General features: G+C 41.8%; 2 protein-coding genes across 4 annotated transcripts in view; both read right to left on the bottom strand.

Annotated features, from left to right (window-relative positions):
• LOC137166321 (mastermind-like protein 2) overlaps window positions 1-655 on the bottom strand; it is a 65,453-nt gene extending 64,798 nt beyond the window's left edge. For both annotated transcript variants that reach the window (XR_010923654.1, XM_067567992.1), the window contains exon 1: window positions 123-655. Coding sequence is in view for 1 of the 2 variants with exons in the window: in XM_067567992.1 (XP_067424093.1) it covers window positions 123-572 (450 nt within the window). In the remaining variant the exon portion in view is untranslated. The remainder of the gene's footprint in view (window positions 1-122) is intronic.
• A 5,765-nt stretch (window positions 656-6,420) lies between these two features.
• CCDC82 (coiled-coil domain containing 82) lies at window positions 6,421-22,063 on the bottom strand. 2 transcript variants are annotated; one of them, XM_067567970.1, is made up of 8 exons: window positions 21,934-22,063; window positions 20,259-20,820; window positions 19,326-19,542; window positions 18,403-18,495; window positions 15,109-15,233; window positions 13,879-14,049; window positions 8,173-8,358; window positions 6,421-6,854 (listed from the first exon to the last, which is right to left on the bottom strand). In XM_067567970.1, exons 2-8 carry the CDS (start codon window positions 20,808-20,810, stop codon window positions 6,789-6,791), a joined length of 1,410 nt encoding a protein of 469 aa, XP_067424071.1. In that variant the 5' UTR covers window positions 20,811-20,820; window positions 21,934-22,063; the 3' UTR covers window positions 6,421-6,788. The 2 variants fall into 2 exon arrangements, with proteins under 2 accessions (XP_067424071.1, XP_067424061.1); XM_067567960.1 differs by lacking the exon at window positions 21,934-22,063 and adding an exon at window positions 21,307-21,398.
• Between the last annotated feature and the right edge of the window lie 238 nt (window positions 22,064-22,301).

Here is a 22,301-nt window from a genome sequence, read left to right as displayed (position 1 = left end):
GCCCCCCCGCCCCCGCCCTCTCGGCACCAGGCGCCCACAGGAAGGAGGGGGAGGGGGGAAAGGGGCCAACCAACAGCCTGCAGGCGGCGCTGTGAGCTGGAAGGAGACAGGATCTGACTCACCGCAATGAGGGCCGAGTTCCTCTGCTCCCCCCCGCCGCCGGCGGCTGAGCCCGGCGGAGGCGGCGGCTGCTCCCCGTGGATCCCGCCGCTGCCCCCCGCCGCTGCCCCGTTGCTGAGCAGCGGCTGCTGCGGGTGATAGTCCGGCGGCGCCGCCGCAGGTGGAGGCGGGCCGGCGCTGCCCGCCCCCTTGCCGTGCTTGCCGCCTTTCCTGGCCCCCTGGCCGTGCTGCACCAGGTGGAGCAGCTGCAGGGTGCTCTCCCGCTCGCGCTCCGAGCTCTCCGCCCGGCCCCGCTCGTAGCGTCCCTCGCAGCTCTGGTGGTGCTGGCGGCAGACGGCGATGCGGGCTCGCAGCCGCTCCACGATGGCGCTGTGCACCCGGGGGGCCACCGTGCCGCCGCCCAGGAGACCGGCCCCGAGATCCGGAGCCTGGGGGGGAGCCGTGTCCCCCATCCTGCCGGCCAGGCTGCTGCTCGCCGCTCCGGCTGGGTAGCGCCCGCGCTGCGGCCCCGGGCAACGCTGACTTGTCTGCTCGGTTCTCACTGCCACATGGATGGGGACGGAGCGGGAGGGATGGGTTGGCGGGGGAGAGAGGGGGGAGGGAGGAGAAGGGGTCCCGATCCCAGGCAGCCCCCAACTCTCCTCTCCCACGCAATGGGGCTTGACAGCTCCGCAGGAGTTTGGGGCGGGGGTGGGACGGGATGGATGGACGGACGGACGGACGGACGGATGGATGGATTGATTGCCCGCGATCGCTAGGTATTTGCCCACACAGAATTACAGGGAACGGGCTCAGCTGACCCGCTGGAAGGAGGGAAATTAAAGCAGCGAGAAGAAGGCAGAGGGTGAAGGGCTCAGAGATACACGCCGCAGAAAGCGCTCGGGGGGGGGAGCTTTTCTAAAGGGGGATAAAACCAAGCCGCCAACCCACTGCCATAAAGATCAGTCCCCAGCTGGAGGGACCCTCCCTCCCGAACGAGTGGAAGTTGGGCAGCTTTATTGGTTTAATTTTTTGGGGGGGAGGGAGAAGCTTCTTTAAGGGGACATTTCTCCAGAGGAAGAAATCGCAGTGAACTCTTCAGACTTTCCCTTGTTTTGTTTTGTTTTGTTTTGTTTTGTTTTTAATTGGGTCGAGAGGGGTTGTTTGTTTTTTTGGATAAGGCTTCACTAAACGTGCAAATCAAGGGGCGGGAGGAGGAGGAGGAGGTTAAGTCTTTGTGTTTTCTCGTCTCTCTCTCTCTTTGCTCTCCTGTCTTCTCGTTTTATTACAGTCCCCAACTGGCGGCGGCTGCTATACGGTAGCGCCTCTAAAAAGAAAAGAGATGGATCCCCAGTTGGTAACAGTGTCACGCGTTCAGAGCCTGCGTTCCTTTCAATTAATCCAGACACCGTGTACAATCCGTATTACTTCAAGCGTGTCTATCCCCCGACCCCCACGTAGGAAACGCAAGCTCAAAACGTACGCAAAGATCTCCTTCAGCAGATTTCCCCTTATACTTCACTTTCCACTCCCGGATAGTTCAGTTGCGAGGACAGAATCCAGACAAGCACGCGAAAACAGGCGCACACACACACACACACACAGCCCCCTCGTCAGAGCAATCATTACAAATGAGAGTGAAACTTACAAACTTCCAGCCTTTTGCACCCACAGCAGTCCACTGATTTTCCTTTGTGGTTTTGTATAGTCCATGCCCCCAACCAGTGGGGCTAGGTGTTTCTGGTGCAATGGTTAGCGATGACTCCGCTGGATTCCCCCACTTGCTAAGTGAAAAGTAACTTGTAAATTTCCCTTTCTCTTGCTTGGCTGTTGTTAGCTGGTTTGCTGATACTGGCTCTCTGCACGGGGGTTACGGATACACACAGGCTTTCATTGTGCTAGGCTAAGGCAGAGCGGCGGCGGAGGAGAAAGTGTCTTGGGGAGCCCTAGCGGAAGGCCGGCGCCACTGCAGGAAGGAGTCATAGGCACGGAGAATGGGCAAAAGAGAAACACGAAACCTCCAAGCGGCAAAGGAGGTGAATGAAGAGAGAAGCAACTTATGAACTATGATCCCAGTGATTTGTTCGCATGGATGGAAGCCAAGGAAATCCCCTGGTCCATCCCCAGGTCTACATGCTATCTCTTCCCTGGCTCTGAAAGTCCAATAGCGTCCCTTATTGTTGGAATGCATTTCCCTCTCTCTGTGTATTTAGCTTTGTATTGCAGGATTATCCACTGACAATATTAGGGCACACTGCCCCAGCATCAGGACCTTTGTGCAATTACTAGGAGTTTCACAGATAAATCACAGCTAGAAACTCTCTTAGCAGCTGGATTGCTCGCTAGTAGAAAGTGGAAGAACAAAAGCAGGCATTTCAATGCACAGGTCTCTTGTACAGTGTAGTGAGTATAGATCTGAGAGGACCTAGGGTCATGGCTAGGACTCAGGAGTTCTGGGGTCAGTTCCCAGCCACGGCATAGACTTCCTGTGTGTGCTTGTGCAACTCCTGTAGGCCCAGATCTTCAAAGGTCTTTACATGCTTAACTCCCATTCAAATAAATAGGAGTTAGGTGCCTAAATATCTTTGATGATCTAGGCTCTAATCCCTGTGATTAAACCCCCTTGGTAAAATAATAGTAATACTTCTTTTGTCTGCATTCTCCAATTAGGCTGTAAGATCTTTGGGGCAGCGACAGCTTCTCATGATTATGATTGTACAGTGTCTGGCACAATGGGGTCCCATTCTCATTTGGTGCTACTGGAATACCAATAGTAACAATGTAGATGTTATAGTGACACTGGAAATGCTTAAGGGTGAAAAGGCACTCTCATTTATGAGCCTTCTTTTTCAAGTGCTTATCACTTTCCACATGCATACACATCCTTTTGACTTACATTTACAAATAATGAAGCAAAAGGCTTTTAAAAATCGCTTAAAATGTACATACTATCTATATATACAAGTAAACCCAACTGTGCTTATTTCACTGTGATCCTACCTAGTCGCAATCAACCAAGAAACTGCGCATGCAAATAACCATGCATAGGGAGTTCTCAGTGGTTATTGTGCTTGAGTGAGAACTGCAGGACCGGACCCACAGCACAGTCAACATGCAGGGCTGAACCTTATGGCCATTCTTTTTGATCCAACAGAAGCCAGGTCTTTGATTTTAAGGTATGCCGCAAGCCCTGTCTAGTGTCCCAGGCATTTGAAGGATCTGAGTTCAGAAGAGGGAAGTCTGGGTATGGTGGAGAGAGGATTTTTGTGTAGCTCTGAATGGTTGAATGAATGTGGAAGAAATTATTTGGCACATTTAAAAGTAGCATACATATGCCTAGAGTACCCATTTTGAAAAACCTCACTTGCTGAAGAGTTGCATTGACTGCAAAGGGACTTAAGAACATGCTTGAAGTTAACCATGTGCTAAAGTGCTTTACTGAATTGAGGCCTTGGATTTTGAGACATTTCAGTGATTAATTTTTCAGTGATGCTTCTTTGCTCTATGACTAATTAGAATGCAGTTTGTAAACATTTTGGCTCCCATTTAGTTTCCCCATCTAAATATACTGTTTGAACATATTATCTAGCCTTCGTGGTGGATCACTTAACAAGATCAAGGGGTGCTATGTTCATTCTGCGTCTATTTTCTCCTGTCACAACTACCACCCCCCTATTTATTATGGACAAGGCTCATGTAGTGGTATGCATACATTACAAAATGGACCCTCAAATATAAAAGTAAAAAAAAAAAAAATCCAGGAGTCAGCCTTGTGTACATATTATTTCACAACCATCAAATTTTAAACCATGTTCATTTATTGCCCAGAGAAAAACTGAATATATAAAACATCCAGGTTAATGGAAATGAACAACAAGGTATGGGTGTCTTATCAGTTGTCTGCAATGCTATTTAAGAGAGGTAAAAAGAAAGTATGATCATTCTAACAGTTTGCTATATCATATGTTTTCTTAAGCTCTTTTATTCTGAACTTTGGATTCAAATTTCTCATTTAAAAAAACAAACTGTAACCAGTAATTCAAATTTATAGAACCCGTTTACTGTGTGCAGGATATTTACTATATTTACATGTATTTATCAAATACACCCATACTGTTTACTCAGAATGACTAAAAGATGGTTAGAGCTGCAGGCCTTTATTTAGTCAAATAAAAGTAAACTAAACTAACTAAATTAAATTAAATATGGGAATACATGTAAATTGCCTTCTGATATGCTAGAAACTTACTCTCTCAGACCAGATGCTTATTGTCCATTCTGACCTTAAAAATCTATGAATCTACTGACACTATGCATATAACAGTCCTTAAACAGAGGTGGTCACAAAGAGCACACAGACAATTCCCTCTTTCACAAGTCAGCGAAAACACTACTGCCCAGTTCCCAGGAAGCTATTCTGTCCCAAGAACTGACTCAAGTTAGAGGGACTGAGGCAGAGAGCACATGCTTGCAGCAACTCACCTCAAAATAATTTGCATCACAAAACTAACACAGAACTTCTTTAAAGACTCAAAGGTGCTCTCATATGAAGAAAATAACTTGTAAGACGACTGTGTGGCAGCTCTATCTGGTGACTTGCCATAACAACAATTAAATACAATTAAATAAAACAATTAAAGAAAATAAAGTACTTTATTTTCTTAAGAAACAAGGAAATTAAAAGTAAAAAAAAAATTAACAAAATGTAGGTCACAAATTTAAATGCAAAAATTTTAAGAAATGAAAAAGTTAAGCTTCTCTTATTATTAACTCTCCCACATTGCACACATTTATTTTCAGATGTTTAACAGTCAGAATACGATTTAAAATATATATTCTCAATATATGCAAATTAATTACTTTACAGAGAATGTTTAAATTTTGTGACTTCGTCACTTCTATTCCTTAAGGATACATTAATGTAGTCTTTTGAATTTAGTAGTGATCAGTTTAATTTAAGTAATATTAAATTGGAAATCCAGAATTTTATTTGATGGAATAATGGTGTAGTGGAATCAAGATTTTGTATTATTTTAAGAGGTACCTCAAATTCCTCTCCACTGGGCAAAAGATAACATATGTAATAATAGGATATGGGGCTAGTTGGAAAAGGCTGCTAAGCAGCATTCATCTTACCCGCTTCAGACAAATGTATCTGGGGCTCTCCGGGAATTCTAGCTAGCCAGAGGAAGAGCTGGGAAGGAGCTGTTGGTTCTATGTGGCATTGCTCCCATGTAATGCTTTGGAGCAAGTACATGTAGGGTTCTGAAATACCGCTTTGGCCACACTTCCACCCAGCTTCTTCCTTTCCAGATACCACCTTCCTAGAGAAACTCATCCACAGCCTTTTAATTGCATTGTCCTACCTTTGACAAGGATAGCCTGGTCTAAGTCCTAGGAATTTAAGTCCAGGCTTTTTGGAAATTAGAGAAATCCCTGTCACCCCCACTACTGCTTAAACAGCGTTCTGTAAGGAAAAATGTGCCACTACTCTGTGCACATGTATCAAGGAATGACTAAAGTCCCTGTAGCTACTGAGCTGCCTTCACCCTAAGGCCTTGCCCTGCTTCCTAGTTTTGCTCATATATGGGGAAGGGCCAAATTCAGAAATCATCCACAAGGGTTGGAATGTGCAAGTCAGTAAATGGGAGTGTATCTAAACTGCTGTAATCTAGTCAGAAAAGTGTAATTACACTCAGATGTCTCTTTCAGTGTACGTCTTCACTGACAGCAGCAAAGTTGCCACTGTCAGATCACTCTTTCCGGATTGATTTGAGCGGTCAGTAAAGACCCACTCACTCGATCAGGAAGTTGACGTAGTAAAATCACCCCCTGCAGTGGCGCAGTGCAGTGAAGATGCCGCACACAACAGAAGTTACGAAGTCGATGGGACTTACGCAAGCTGTGTAGTTTGCGTAACTCTTGTCAACTGCTGCCGAATTCTGAGGTAAGTGTAGACCAGGCCTCAGTTTTGTCACCTGATCTGTCAGTCTTCGTGCAGCAGGTTCGCCCCTGCAGGTACATTTTCAGCCTTCCCTGCCATGTGGTGGTTTTCTTGCCAGAATGATTTATCCCTTATTTCCTCTCAATGGAGGTGACATTTCCCCCTATTGTGGGGCAAAAAAAGTTTGGGTAGTCCTGTGTTGGCTAGACACTATATACATTTAGTGACTACCTTGTACTAGTTTAACGTACTTCATATTTTTCCTACCCAAACTAAAAGGGGGCCAAATACCTAAAAGAGGAATCTCCACTTTCTCTACATTTCTCTATTACTAATTCTTTTTCTTACATGAATGAGAAGTAATGGTGAAAAAGGTGTAAAGCATATTCATTTTTATTAAAATGCATCCCCTATTTTGTCTGTGTGGCTTAACTGAATAGGTGGCAACAGATATCTTCCATTATACAGTACAAAATTACATCTGTTTCAAAACCACTTTCCACATCAGTTCTTTTTAACAATGATTTGTGCTCAAGACTTCCAGACATGAACAGTGTAAACTTAAGCATGATAAATGTTAGAGATACAGAAAACCTCTTGAATGCCTGCTTCTCACTAGAGGAATGGTGGTTTTATGGCTGTGTAAGAAAACATCTTGAAAAGCATTTAGAGATATTTTTGTATATAGGTGGATCTCATAGCTAGATATTTTTACAAAGCTTCTTTCAAAGAGATGTATGACCATTCAGTCTATTTTCTCTTCTTGGAAGTAATCTGCATTATTCATATATTCTTCAAGATGATCATAGCTCTGCATATAAAACAAAAAACATGTCAATTCATCAAAGAATTCAACAAATGAATTAAGCAAATAAATTACTTTTTGCACCAAGCTTAGTTCATAAACAAGAGCAGTGGCACTGATATAGGAGCAGAGATAACCAAAGCCTATTTGGTAAGCCTGGCTCTATTCATGTAATTTGTCCTATAGTGTTTCATGAAGCTTTAAGAAAAGCTGATCTGATACAGAAACAGTGGAGGCTTAGCAATGAAATACATCTCATTACCTAGGTGTAATCACATCACTTATGCGATTTTTAATTGAAACCCCTGTATTGTAACATGTAGCACTGCTACATGGACTGCTGCAGCAGCACAGACATATGTTTGTTCTTATTCTTGCATTTAGTATATTGTTACTACTCAATGTAACCTTGAGCATTTTGTTTTGACATCAGTATGGGCTCATTTTGCTAAAAATATTCATGCTTTAAAAACTCATTTAAAAATGGGCCCTACTTTTTCCATTGGAAGTTGTCCATTTACAGACAAAAATAGGTCCATTCCAAAAGAGAGGTGGCTTGAAAGTCACACATCTTTAAATGAGGAGGCAAAAGAAACTGAATTTGCTTAGAAGTTTGAATTTGAAATCCAGTGGATGAACGTCCATCAGACAAATATATCAGATTGAAGTATTTTAAATGGCCCAAGCAAAGCCCTCCTTTGTTTCTGATTTAAACTTTTTTCAGTTTAAGGATTTCCCTCCTTTGGGTCAAGTTACTGGGCTTTTTCCCAAGAGTCAAACTCACATATTGTCATTATTAATAAAAGTTCTACAGGCCAAATTCCACTCTCAGTTACATTGTGTAGCATCGCTGCCTTTAGATTATGTTTTGAATTACACCTGTGCAAAACTCAAAATCTTTAACTTCTGACTGGAACCAGATAAACTATTTTGCTGGTGCTGTGGAATAGAATCCAGCTCCCCCCATCTTACCTGTCCTGGATCTAGAGTGCTAAAAAAAGTTAAAAAAAAAAATCAGTAAAATACTTGCTTATTTTAGTCACTAAAATAAGATTGATTATTTGCAGGGAGCAGCTTTGTTCTGTAAATAGATACTATTTTTGAGTCACTTTTCAGAGCAGAACTGCACTTTATGGGAAGTTATTACATGTCTTGCATGGCTGAAGTCTACTTTTTACCATCTTGTGTGTTTGTGGTCTACTGTAGTTCATTCAACTTCTTACAACCTATTGCTTAGTTAAAACAGACATTTTATTTAGCACTGCTGTCTTATTTTACCTACTTTGATACAAAGGAATTAACCCAATGACAGATTCCATCATACCTCCTGAATCCAGCCACTCTCTTCCAATTCACTGAAAAGCCTGTCAACAGTGTCCTTAACTGGTTCATCCTGAATGCTCTCCACCTCTGTAACGGAGCAGCAGCGCTCATACAACTTGTATTTAAAATGTTTCAAATTATGATAAACCCTCGTACGATTGGCACACACGCTGCCAACCTTCAAAACCTATATAAAAATGAACAAACTTGGTTATTTAAGAAAAATTAACATGCAGCAATGATCATCTCGACAATATAACGCATGGCTAAGTCAGTTTAGTATTTTGAAATAATGAACTAAACAGCCTATATGATCCTATACATCATACTATATGATTTATTCTTTTTTAAACGTGATGTGGCACCCACACCCTTTGTACCCCAACCCTGCAGGGGCAATGGCTGAAGATTCAGTGCAACTGCAGTTCCATCTGCCTCTGTTCCTCAAGAACCACTATGCACAGCTGTGCAGGAAAAGTGAAATGCTGCCAGTGGATTCACCTGAACAACTCTGTTACAAAATCCTCAGCAATGCTTACACGGATGTTTGGAGGAGGAGAACTGATTAAATACTTTCTGGTTTATATTTACTACCTGCTGGAGTCATAACACATATCCACTTAAACATCCATGGAATTAAAGTGCATGAAATAAAGTCTGGATTTATTCAGAATAAAAAGCTAAAAAGCAAAAACTTCCATGCGGGTCACACTAAGGATGCACAACCATTTTGGACATTCAGGAAATGGAAAAAAAATCAGGACCTCCAGAGATACACGCATGTTAACTTTTTCTCCTTACTAACACCTATAGAAGAGTTTGACAAAATATTCAGTGTGTGTATGGTGACTAAGTTAACAGCACTGTGGGAACCTGAATCCTTGCATTCCCTACTCATCACAAATGTTTAGCTGTGAATACATAGGTAAAGATGTTGCATATATACAGATATTTATGCAGGTTTAGCCTGCATATAATATTACTACAGCTAAGTACACAGACACCTATTAAGTAGTTGGACCAGAAACTTCATACAATGCTGGTATATGATGCAGAATGATTATATTCAGGAAAACACAGAGATGTTATTAAGAATGAGTGAAATTCACTGAGACCCTCTGCATCCTTAAATCCATGTTGAGATCATGAGGGGGAGTTTTGGGTGGAGTAGCAGTTCGTGTGTGTTTATGCACCCCTTGTATTCCACAGAAAGGAGCATCATGCTAGCTCCACATAGGTGGGTGTTTTGAGTGGCTATCATGGCAAATCAGGAGAGTGATTTTGCCAGTATAAATGGCACAGAAGGGCAGGAATAGTTACTTCAGCCTATAGGTTGGAGTAAAGTCTCGGGGGGGGGGGGGGGTTTGAAACAAAAGAACAAACACAGCTGTGTCTGGCCTGGGTTATTGGTGGATTTTATATTCCCACCCCAGTAGCACTTCTCTTGCATAGAGGTCGGGTAACATTGGCTTTATACAAGAGAAATGGATTTCACTTTATGGTACACAAATAAGAGTGATATCTTTCCAGTGCAATACAGTATTGTTTTAGCTTGAGATTATTTGTCTGTTTTTTGTGTGCAGTAAGTAGCTAACTGGCTACGGCCCACTGCTCCTCTAAAGTATTTAAGTCAAGCTGTGGCATTCATGACATCTCAGATTGCATGTATTTTTACTTAGCCATACCATAACTGCAGGGTTTTCTCTTCTGAGTCATAATGCGGTGATGCATTTCATTGTCATTATTGTTAATATTCTGAACATTTTTTCTTTGTGGCTTGGGAGGTTGCTTATGGTATTTTAAACCTTAAGCAGGCTAGATTTTAATCAAAGTCTACATCCTAGCTTTTCTGTAAGTGTTTCTGTATGCATGCCTCTGCAAGTGGTCCCAGAAAACATAGGACCTACCTGACCTCATTCTCCAAAGCAGAGCTTGGTACAAGCTGTATTTATTTTGTTGGCAATTACTAGAAAGTAGACATTTAGGATTAATTTTCAATGGAATTCTCTGCAATTCCTATCATTAAATATACAAGGCCAGATCCTCAGCTGATGTGAATGAGCATAGCTTCAGTGAAGTGAATGGAAACACAATTTAGGATCTGGCCCACACTGACTGCAACTAAACTGGTTTGAGGTCCAGGATTTGCTATGGCTATTAGTCTGCAACTGTCTCCATGTGAGCAGATTGTCACACTTGCACGGAGACCCCACTATCCACCCACCACCAACAAACTACAAGATTAGGACTGGGATTTGGGTCCTGGTGGTACTGCTTTTAAGACCAGAAACAGATGTAAAGTTTGAGGGCTTCAACCATTATGCCTCAAAGAATGCTGTAAAAATCACAAAACCTGGGAATCTAGCTATACTTGCTCCACCATCCCAGACTGCCCAACAATCAAGAACTGGATGAGGGAGATTCATGGGACAGAATAATACAGGGACATTCAATGCACATTAACTATCCACCTTGCTGCAGCAGCATATTATTTTTGTATTAACTAATTAAAAATCCTTTAACTTCATTTTACCTTGAGTACTGCATAATTTTAATATAACAGTCAACATCTGAAAATATTTCCAACACTTTTTTAAGCACGAAAGATTTTGTTAAAGTTACCAAACGCTTCTTTAGAACTCAGCCTTGGAAAAAAAAAGTCTATGTTGTATTCACTCTAATTTTAATTTCTGAGATCTCACCAACTTTCCTAATGCTTAATTTATCTACGTTAGCTGGTTCTAGTGTCCAAGCTTGTTATGTCTGCTGATGTGGAGTACAGCAGAGTGGCTTGACCACAGAGTAGAAAATGAGAGCAGGCACACCACCACTGTCATGTTTACTCCTAACATTAATAGTTTTCTACCAAGCTGGCAAGCAGAAGACATGGTCCAGATAATAAAGTACATGGCAACAAAGCAAAAGCACTGACATTATAATGCTAAACTACCTACGACATCTTGGCCTAACCAAGAAGAGGGTAGGAAAGAAAAGAAGGCTATGTACAAAACCAAAAATAGTCACTGGAAACTTAAGTAAAATAGCAACAGCCACTGCCAATAGGTATGAAGAGAAAAAAAATCAGAGATCAGAGAAAAAGAAAACTGTAGTCATAGGAACAATTAAAGGGGGTGTGCTGAAGTGCAGAAGAAAGGGTTGAAGTGAAGTTTTCATTCTCTCTCTCGGGTGCTTTTATATAGTTTTAACCCCCACCCCTCCCACTCCACATTACATAATACATTCATTCTGATCTCCTGAGGTTGCACTGACTTTTCTTTCAGTCAGTTATTTTCCTGAAGTTACAGTTTAGCACTGTGCTGTGCTCTTGAAATCAAGCTAAGTGCCACGGGACCAAAGACCGGACACTAGGTCAGCAGGTTGAAGATGAAACCTCCAGCACTGTACAGGTGAGCAGCACCCAATACTGGATGGATTATGGCCCTCCACATGAGCAATGAGGAAGTGTGGGCAGCTTCCAAGTAGCCACTGCTGTTTACAGTAGCAAAATGGGGGCAAATCTAGTATCATGTAGCACTCCCTACTTGGTCTGTTTCAGGCCTCTGAACCAAACTGTCCTTCCTCCTCATTTCCCCAGAGAACGCATTCTGCAGGTCAGAATCACTATGATGGTTAAGTGAAAAAAGACGAAAATCTAAACTCTAGTCTTTTGATATTAAGTAGCCCAACCCAGATTGAGAAGATGAACTATAGTGAACATAACTCTATAAATTCAGTATGGCATTGTATTTTTGTTCCAATTTTTAAAATGGTTTGTGCTCTTAACTGGGATAACGGGCCATCCACACTAGGTGTCCCAATAAAGAAGATTCTGTTTGTGACAAATGCAAGACCTGGGAAGTGTGGAAACTTCAAAAGGTTATTCTACTGAGATGTATCATATGCTGTGGGCCCAGGGATTAGTCGTAAACTTTTGTATCTGTATCTTTGTTAGCTAGGGATTGCATTCTAGCTCCATGGGGGAGGGCTACCAAGCTTCATTCAGGAACTAAAGTCAGTACAGGTAATTTCTAACGATCCCGTAACATGTAAATAGCTCAAGAGAAGAACCAAGGAATTGCATATATTGGTTCAGGCTCTGGTCAAGATGCCCAGCAGACAAAGAAAGAGTTTGGATACAAAGGGTCAGCCTGAACTGGTGGAGTATTCCTCAAACTGACAAGCATTTGTAACCAAGGGGGCAAAACCCTGCTGGAAGGGTTTGAAGAATGGAAAACTTACAAAGGTCTCCATGTGGAAGAAGATCGGTAACACCATGTAAGCTTAGTATGCACATAGACAGTTTATTGTTTTATGGTATGTTAGCTCTGTAATGCTTTTGTCCTAAAAATAAGCATACTGTACTCTGTGATAGCTGACTGGTCAATAGTAAATGTTGTCACAGGCCTTGAAAGAGCGTGAACTGCAGGTGCTAGATTCAGGTCAGACCTGCTGGGACAATCAGTGAACTGCAGGAAGACTGAAAGCCTAAATCCCTGGTCTAGAGGCCCAGATGTAAAAGGACACCACCCACCGAGGGATGATGGCTGGAGTCCCAAGACATAACAAGGCACCCTTGAGCAGAGGATGAAAGGAGCACAAGTGAAGTTAACCCTGGACCTATGACACTTTTTACTGACTTTTTTCTGGGTTTAAACAAGGAGTGGAGATTACATCCTTGTCCAGCATAACTCATTACCTCCTTCAACATAGGTGGGGCACAGATTTCCTATATAGCCAACGGACTGGTTTTGATGATCTGCCTTTAGAGACCTATGTGCTTTCCTAGGGCAGGAATACAAGATTTATGGCTGTACCTTAAGACACTCTACACTGACTTTATCCTCACAGGTCATTAGGGTTTATCGCTGTCCTGTGACAAATGAAGCAAATGAGGAAAACTAGATTCAGGGATTTGTTCCCATCACCCTGGTATAGAACAGCCGAAATCTTTTAATTGTCAGGCCCACTACAAGGCTCATTCTCAGGTTTTCAGTGAGTTGCAAGTTATAATCTAACTGGTTCTTTAATTTTGTAAATCTGGATAAATTAACTAGCTGAATGGCATTAATTTCTTTATGTTTAAATATCTATGCAAGTGTCTAGACCTTTAAAATAGGCAATTTCTAATTACATTTAAGGGGGGGGGGGAAATCAAGTTTTGCATTTGCAAATAACACTAAGAATGTTCTTGAAAATTTGTTCAAGAAACTGTTATGGATTAATAAAATTCAAGTAGTTTCCTATAAAATGAGATTCAGGTAATCCACGAGAGAAGTTACTAACTTGGCTCACGAAAGGATTATTGATATTCTGCAAAACAATATATTTAGAGTAGACTTTATAGAGTAAGTTGTAAACAAATCTGAGTGCATGCATGAAATTTAATATTAATTTTCCACTTTATGGTGGAAATATATGTATAGTGTTCTCACCAGGCATTTAATTCAATAATTATTTGCTTCCCTTTACCCAGACATTTCTTCCAAGGTTGTTAAGTGAAGATTGATGGTGAATAAAGATTTCAGATATGTGAATGCAGGGCAACTAACCCCCCCGCCCCCCAAAAAAAAAAAAAAAGAAACCAGCTACAGGGATTAGTTGTGATGATGGGATAACCTCTCAGTGTTTCGCCCCATCTAAAATACTTTATACAGCATTATAAAATACTGTATACACCAAGAGCTCAGAAGAATTAAAAAAAAGTTACCTGTTTGTCATGCAACATAAAGTCATCTGTTTCCAAAGTTCTATTGTTGTACAGCTTTCCTGATAGCAACACGGCAAACTTACAGTACCGATGCAGTTCACAGGCCTGGCAGGGCATTTTCATTGGATTCCTCATTACTATGCGGACATCAGGGTAACAATCCACTCGCTCCTGCAAAGATACATTTCAACTCTTTGATAGGATATCCCCATAACCAGTGGTGCGCAAACTTTTCCAGTTGTGCCTCCCCCTTACCAATAACAGAATCTGTCTGCATCCCAACCTCCATTACCGCACAGCCCCCCCTCCATTACCGCACTTCTTCAGCAGCGGAGCTTGGGCTGAAGGCAGAGCTGGGAGTGGAACTGGGGCTAGAAATGGAAATAGAAGGGGAATGGGACTAGCAGCTAATCTGGCTTGGAGGCAGAGCTGGGCCTAGAGGCTGAACGGGGCTGGGAGCAGAGCAAGGCCATAAAACAAAGGCAAAAAGTCTTGACTACGTGAGGGGCTGAGCGCCCTTAACTGCAGTGTCTTCAGGGCACTAACCACCATATAGGATCAAACCTAAAGTCAATAAGCATTTTGAGGAATCAAAAAAACATTTCATATTTCCATTTATTTCACTTTATCTGATCTTGCTTCAATTATTCTCATCATTCACATGCATGAGACTGAATTTTTTCACACTGATTTCATATTTTAAGTTGTAGGAACTTCATTATGAGTTTGTTGGAAATACAATTTTTGTACTGGTTTGTTTCTTTAAAAGAAATCTGCAAAAATTATTGACGGTGTAAATAACTGCCAAAAGATGCTCTCTGAAGTGCACATGTGGGGCATCCACTGAAGCCAGTGAGACAAGTGTTCACACATCTTTTAGAGCAGAGTCCAGCTAGAAATTCATGAAAGTAGCCATGATTTACTTATACACTAAGTACTTGACCTTACCCATCAAATTCAGATGTGTATGATCATGTACTTTGTGCAACTAGCTACTGGACACACATGCAAGAATCACAGCTGATTGACATGTACAGCTTTAGTATTTAATATGTATATATTATTTAATAAATAATATTTATTACAGCCTGCATATTAAGGGGCAACATCATGCCCCAAAATATGGGAAGACAAATAATTAGGATTTGTATTTTCAGTTAATAATAGAGTGTATAGAAATATTTTTTGACATCTGGAGCCACTTTATCAACCAAGAGAGAAGCCAGATACCTTATATCGTTCTTTCCAGCGACTTCTAGAGATTAAGTTTTCAAGACGAGGTTGAATAAAACGATCATCCAAATAATGGAGTGAGGTTAGCATTTCTTGTGCATATCTCTTTTGCCTTGTTCCATCTGTTCAAAGAAAGAGTCACTATAATACATTCGCTGAACAGCATATATTGTACGTGTTGCTTCCAGCCACGAAATCTTCAGAGACATGATGAATTCACACACTGAAAAGTATCCATATAACTGATTATTAAGGATATTTACAATAAAGTCTGTGGTCCATGAAAGTTACACAAATCATTAAAATGAACTTTGATGTACTTACAAAAAAAATATATAGCCATCTGTCCATGGCAGGTGCTGCACAATAGTAAAAAGTGGAATAGAAAAACCCAATATGAATGAACTGTCCAATCAAAGATCATTCAATCTGAGAACAGCCACCCTCAAAATATAACCGCTCAAACTTTTATCAAAAGCGTGGAAAAAGCAGATGCTCATGTCCTTTTCCGTACAACGAACATAATGTAATTGCTTAATGAAATATATTTACATAGAACCTTTAACTCAATTCTTAGACAAAAAGCTATGTGAAGAGGAAGTTAAGGTTGAGAGTACATAACAGTAACATTACAGTGATGCAATTAAACCAAAACATTTATTACAAACCCAGGAAATTAATAATACATTTAATAGAAGTTCAAATACGTTAATGAACACTGGAAATGTACACTGTAGGCATCTAAACAATCTGAACTTTTCACTATTAGTGATGTCATATTAAAATGAACTAATCATTATTGTATCCATGGTCACAGACTGATTGTTATGCCTAATTATCTTAATTACAACTAACTTCCTCAAATGTAGCCTATGTGCAACATTTCAATACGTTTTTTTTCAAATTTCCACGTAGTTGAAAAACAACCCACCAGTGCCTACTAGTCTATTAAGATCATTCAGGACAAAGAAAAGTGTGACACTGTGCTCAAACGGTTCATTTAAAAAATATTTTTAACTCAAAACGAATTAACAGATTTAGCTGCAAGTCCTCTGTGAAAGATGTGTGTGATTAATACAGAATAATTCAAAGATTTATAGATTTCAAGGCCAGAAGGGACCACTGTGATCATCTAGTCTGATCTCCTGTGTAACACAGGCCATAGAACGTCCCCAAAGTAATTCCTTGAGCATAGCTTGTATTAAAAAAAAAAAAATTAAAAAAAAAAAAAAAAAAAATCCTATCTTGATTTTAAAATGGTCAGTAATGTAAATTGTTCCAATGATTAATTACTCTAATTTAAAAGTTCCACCTTCATTCCAGTTTGAATTTGATCGTGTTATACCTTTCTCTACTAAAGTGAAGATCCAATTATTAAGGGAGTTCTCAATGCAGGTACTTACCGATTGTAATTGAGTCACCCTTTAACTTTTTCTTTGTTAAAATAAATAGACTGACTTTCCCAAGTCTATATCACTGTAAACATGATTTCTAATCCTTTCATTATTCTCATGACTTCTCTGAACCTTCTTCAATGTATCAACATCCTTCTTGAATTGTGGATCCCAGAACTGGACACAGTATTCCAGCAGCAGTTGCACCAGTGTCAAATACAGAGGAAAAGTAACTTCTCTACTCCTACTCAAGGGTCTCCTGTTTATGCATCTGAGGATTACATTCGCCCTTTTGACCATGGCATTGTAAAGGGAGCTCATGTTCAGTCGGTTATCCAGTACAATTCCCAAATCTTTTCAGAGTCATTGCTTTCCAGGATAGAATCCCCCATCCTGTAAGCAGGGCCTTCATTCCTTTGTTCCTGGATATATAAATTCACATTTAGCCATATTAAAAAACACATATTGTTTGCTTGTACCCAGCTCACCAAGCAATCCAGATTGCTTGGTATCAGTGATCAGTCCTCTGTTATTTAACACTTCTCCAATTTTGGTGGCATTTGCAAACCTGATTAGTGATTTTATGTTTTCTTCCAGGTCACTGATAAAGCTCTTAACTAGCATAAGGCCAAGAAGCAATCCCTGCAGGACCCCACTAGAAACACACCTACTTGATGATTCCTCCTGTTTACAATTATATTTCGAGACATATCAGAATAAGCCAGTTTTTAATCCATTTGTTGTGTGTCATGGTAATTTTATATTGTTCTAATTTTTTGATCAACATATCGTGCAGTCAAGCATCAAGTATATTACAACAACATTGACAAAGATAACGATCAAACTTTTAATTTCATCCAAAAAAGATGTCAAGTTAGTTTGACAGGATATATTTTCCACAAATCCATGTTGATAGGCATTAATTATATTACCTGCCTTTAATTCTTGATTAATGGAGCCTCGTATCAATCATATCAAAGAATGAATCCCTCATACAGAGAGGAACTCATCCAGCTCTCAAGATACTTTTTAAGACTTAAATGCTACAGCTCTCTTTTTAGAATCTGTCCTCATGGTAACTTTGTACAGTTCACTAGCCTGAGGCACACTTTCATGTCCAATTCCACTATGATCCACAAAACTCCAACCAAATCCTATAGGCACCTAAACTCAATCAATGTCTAAGTTTTCCCTAGGTGCCTTTGTTTCTGCCTCTGGACATGTGCACTGCTGTGTCCCTTTAAGCATCCGGATACCTATCCCCAAGTGTAAGCTCCCCCTGCCCCATTTGTGAATCACCATGGAAGATAGGCATTGATCCACTTAAGTCATGTGTGGGGCCTTAAAAGTTAGATGCCATGAAGCTCATCATTGCAATGCCCAAGGACAGGGCTACACTTAAAACACTGCGTCAGTACAGCTGCGCCGATGAGCTGTGCCACCCTAGCACTTTAATGAAGACGCTTTAAGCCACCTTTATCAGAGGAGGTAGCTATACTGGCGGGAGACGCTCTCTTGCCGACACAGCAGTATCTACACCAGCATTTAGTTTGGTATCACTATGTCTCTCAGAGGTGTGGATTATTCACACCACTGAGCGACAGTTATACCAAAGTAATTCAGTAATGTAGATCAGGGCTAAGTCCCTTTGTGGATCCCACCCTAAATCTCCACATAGCCAAACCCTTAAATTATTCTCCCTGTTACACAGATGGAAGTAACTGAAGCAGAGAAAGGTTAAGTGATTTGCCTGAAGTTACACAAGCAAGTTAGTGGCAGAACTGGGAACAGAACCAGGGATTCTAATCCCCAGACCCCTACTCTAACCACCCAACATGACTTCTTTATACATAAATACCATAATGCATGACATTTTCTGCCACGTAATTTTACTTACCATATAATGAACTCAAAAAAGTGTCATCAATTGTGTTGATGAGGAAAGCTTTTACAACTCTTTGGAAGTGGACATAATGGTCACAGCGAGACACTAGAAAAAAATGTAACCAGATAAAGCAATTAATAGTGCAAAGAAGTCCCACAAGGAACAAATTCACTTTTTCATATACAAACCATACAAGTTTCATGCAAAATTTGATAAAGAGCTTCCTAATCTCAAATACTATAAATATAAATTTTAAAATATTTTTAAATGCATCTTACAAAGTCCTCTATTTCTGTATAAAAACTTTTTAAATTAAAGTGCCTTTCTAAGAACATACAAGCCATACATATACACATCTCCTTCCATTAGCTGATTCTACCTGGGAGAACAGAGGTGTAATAACAAATTCTCTTGAAGAGCATGTGGCAATAACACAGAATAGTTAGTGACATAAAGCAAAGGATACAGTATCCATGAGAAATTGCAGGGGGAACTTAGGTAGCTACCCAAGAACAGTAATTACCCACAACAGAATTCAGCCAGAACATTAGGGTTAACATGGCTGGTTTTGAAGAATGGCACAAGAGTTTTAGTAACCACAAGAAGCAAGCACCTCCATTTCATGTCTCAATGGGAATTTGATACTCCAACATCAGGGGCTGAATAATTTACTTCACACCTAACAATCTAACTAGAAAAATATGTATAACACCCTTCCCCCAAAAACAGTAAGATAAAGGAATAAAATGATAGTGCACTGTTCTGAAACTAGGATGCCTCCAAAATAAGTTATAGCTTCTTCAAATTTTAATTTTCTACTTTCAAACTATCATGCACTTTCACACTATTTTGAGCTAATACAGACAAATTCTAATAAACATCAAATCATGGGTTTACATGCAAGTATATCAATGTGTTGCTTATTTTAACCTTACAGTGTGGAACATAATACTCCAGTAATTGGCATTTTGATGTATCCAGTTCTTTCTCTTGTCGTTGGTTTTCATCCTCAGCAGATTCTGCACCTTCTTCCTCATCCTCCTCAACTACAAAGTCTTTCATACTATCATCATCATCCTCAATGTCACTGCTTTCTGTTGGTGTGAGGGGTAAATGATAGGATGATTCTTCTACTTCCACATCATCAGAATCCTAAGTAAATTAAAAACATCTTAAAACAAACAATCATTTGAATACTTCCCCTATGAAAATTTGAACATTTGCACTGCTTAGTAAAATATACAACTTTTTGTGTAACACACACGCACACACTCTCTCAACCTTTGAATATTGCATGTTCAATTAATAAGAAAAGAGATTTCAATAGATTGACTAGCATTCCAGATAAGAGGAATTTTACTTTCACCTGTAATTCATATAGATCTCTATTCCTGGATCTATCTGTAGCAATTTTCTTAGCTTCCGAAGTCTAAGCTATCTCAACAGGTAGCATGTTCCTCCACTGAGGAGGTTTGGCAGTCCCCTCCAATATCTCTGTCAGATCCTTTTCTTTTAAAATTTTTTTAAAAGAAAACATTATGGGGAGGAGAAAAAAAGGGAAATATCCTTAACTATCTAGAGAAGATGGATAGAAGAGCTCTAACGCTATATAGTCAGTCTTCTGGTTAACTGTGAGAACAAATAAAAGGAGCTCCTCAACACTTGGCAATACAAAAAGAAATGAAAGCTAAAGGCATCAGAGACCTTACTACTGCATGGTGGCAATGTGCGTCCGCTGAAGTGTGGGGGATATAGCTCTTACAGCTTTTGGGGAGCTTCTAATGTATCTTGTGAGTAAAAATTCTGTGATATGATATCTATGAAAAAACAAAGTATCCTGTAACTGAATTGCAGAGGTAAAAACATACCTCACAATATTTACTATTACTGGATGCCCGGGTAGATCTTTGTCTTGAGAGTTCTTTCAATTTCATTAGCCGCTTCTGTTTCTTATTAGTCAAGTCTTCTTCTGCAGCAGGGGTTTTACAGTGTTCCTGTCCTTGAGAACACTCATCTTCATCTATTATGCAATAACGTTTAGCAAATACTTTTCTAACAAGGATATCACTGTCATCACTCTCATCACTGTCATACACTACAGATGTGCTATGCCTCTTGCGCTTCCCTGGAGTGATGCGTTCATCCTCCACATCCTCTACAATTGCATCATCATGGCCTTTCTCCTCATGATCTGAAAGGCTATTTCTCTTAACAATTGTTTCATGTTTTTCAGTCACTTCTTCTGCTGATGTAGATGAGAGCTTTTCATCTTCTGAAGCAGATGTGGATTCTTCATCACTGTCAAGCAATATGGTCTCTCTTTTAGTCCGTCTCCAATCAACCCGAGATTTGGATGCTGGTTCTTCTATTCTTGTGCTCCTCCTTGTTTCATATCTTCTGATGACTGATTTTGCTTCCATTGAGAAGCTACTATAATAATAAAAAAACATAGTGGTATTTACCCAAAAAAACCAGAGTAGCTATGATGCTAAGATATTCAAAACAGTATGAAAGTATGCATTATTAACCTAATATATCTATGATTTATGGTCTATTGCTTAGAGAAATTCTCAAAACAAGAAGTTTCATTGAGCTAGAATTACGGCGGAGAGTGCCCAGTGATAATTTCATGGTAAAACACACCTTCCGCTAATGTTATTGTTATCAAGAATTATACACACACCCTCCCTCCCAAACACCCCACGCAGCAGGCATTAGAAACGAAGGAAAGTCAAAGCCACAAATAACACAAAACAAACAAACAAACATTGAAAGTTTTTCAAACGCACGGTTAAAGGTGTCTGATCAACCTTAACCACCTGAGCCCAGAAGACGGGAGCCCTCTGAGGCTGCAACGACCATTGCAGCAAACTGCACCGTAAATGCGGGCAGCAACTTCTGCAAAGGTGGCCTCACCAGCTCCGCTGATCACCTGAGCCCACCAGCGCGGGGTGCATGGCGGTGAACAGGACGCAGCCCTTCTGCCTTTCCCGCCCAACCTCCAGAGCGCTGCACAGACCCGCAGACAGGGGGGAAGGCGGAGGCGCGGCTGCCGCGAGGATGTTACGAACCCGCCGTTTTGCGGGGCTCTAGATCGACACTGCGGACCCGCGGCTGACCCGCGAACAGGGCCCCTGGCTACAGCCGCTATCGGCGGACCCGCCGGGCTCTACCCACGGCTGGCCGGAGACAGACGGGTCGCACTCTCCCGCCCTCCAGGATGCTCCTTCGCGTCCCCAGCCCCAGGCCAGCCCCAGGCCCGACACCTGACGTCTCCCTCCGTCCCAGGGCCGGCCGACGGCGGCCCGGCACCAGTCGAAGCTCAGCGGCTGCGGGCGGGCGCTAGTCCCAGACCTGCCCCGCCCCGCCCCGGGCTGCCTCTCCCCAGGCGCGGCCGGGACTCTGGGAGCCGCCACGGGCTCCACCCGTCAGAGCCCCGCGCCCCGGGGCGGGGCGGGCGCTTCGCCTCGGCCAGAGCCGGCTGCCCAGACACAGCCCTGCCCGGCTCGCCGCCGGCTGCGCCCCCTCCCCCCCGTTACGCACATTTCCAAGGTCTCTCGCGCCCGCCTTCAGTTCAACCGCCGCGCGGGCTGCGCGTCCCGCCTGTCACTCGCTCGCTCGCTCGCTCAGTCCGGCGGGGCGGGGCGGGGCGGGCGGAAGGAGCGCTGGGGTGAGGGAGGGACACAGCTGGAACGGGCTCGCGTGACCTGTCATCTGACGCTGCCTGCCCGCGCCAGTTGCCTCAGGAGGGCGGGGGAGGGAGGGGGGAAGGGGATCGGGTTAGGATGAGGTCACTTCCGGCGTAGGCCCCTCCCCCTCCTCCCCAGTCTGTCTGTCTGTCTCAGGGTGCCAAGGACGAGGTGTTATTGGCCTGGGGGGATCCTGGACTGGCTGGGCTGAGCTGAGCAAGG

This window comes from Emydura macquarii, unplaced genomic scaffold (genome assembly GCF_026122565.2).
Source record: "Emydura macquarii macquarii isolate MOO-44397 ecotype Brisbane River unplaced genomic scaffold, CSIRO-AGI_Emac_v2 contig_318, whole genome shotgun sequence".
NCBI classification, from domain to species: Eukaryota; Metazoa; Chordata; order Testudines; family Chelidae; genus Emydura; species Emydura macquarii.
This window is presented reverse-complemented; position numbering and strand designations above follow the sequence as displayed.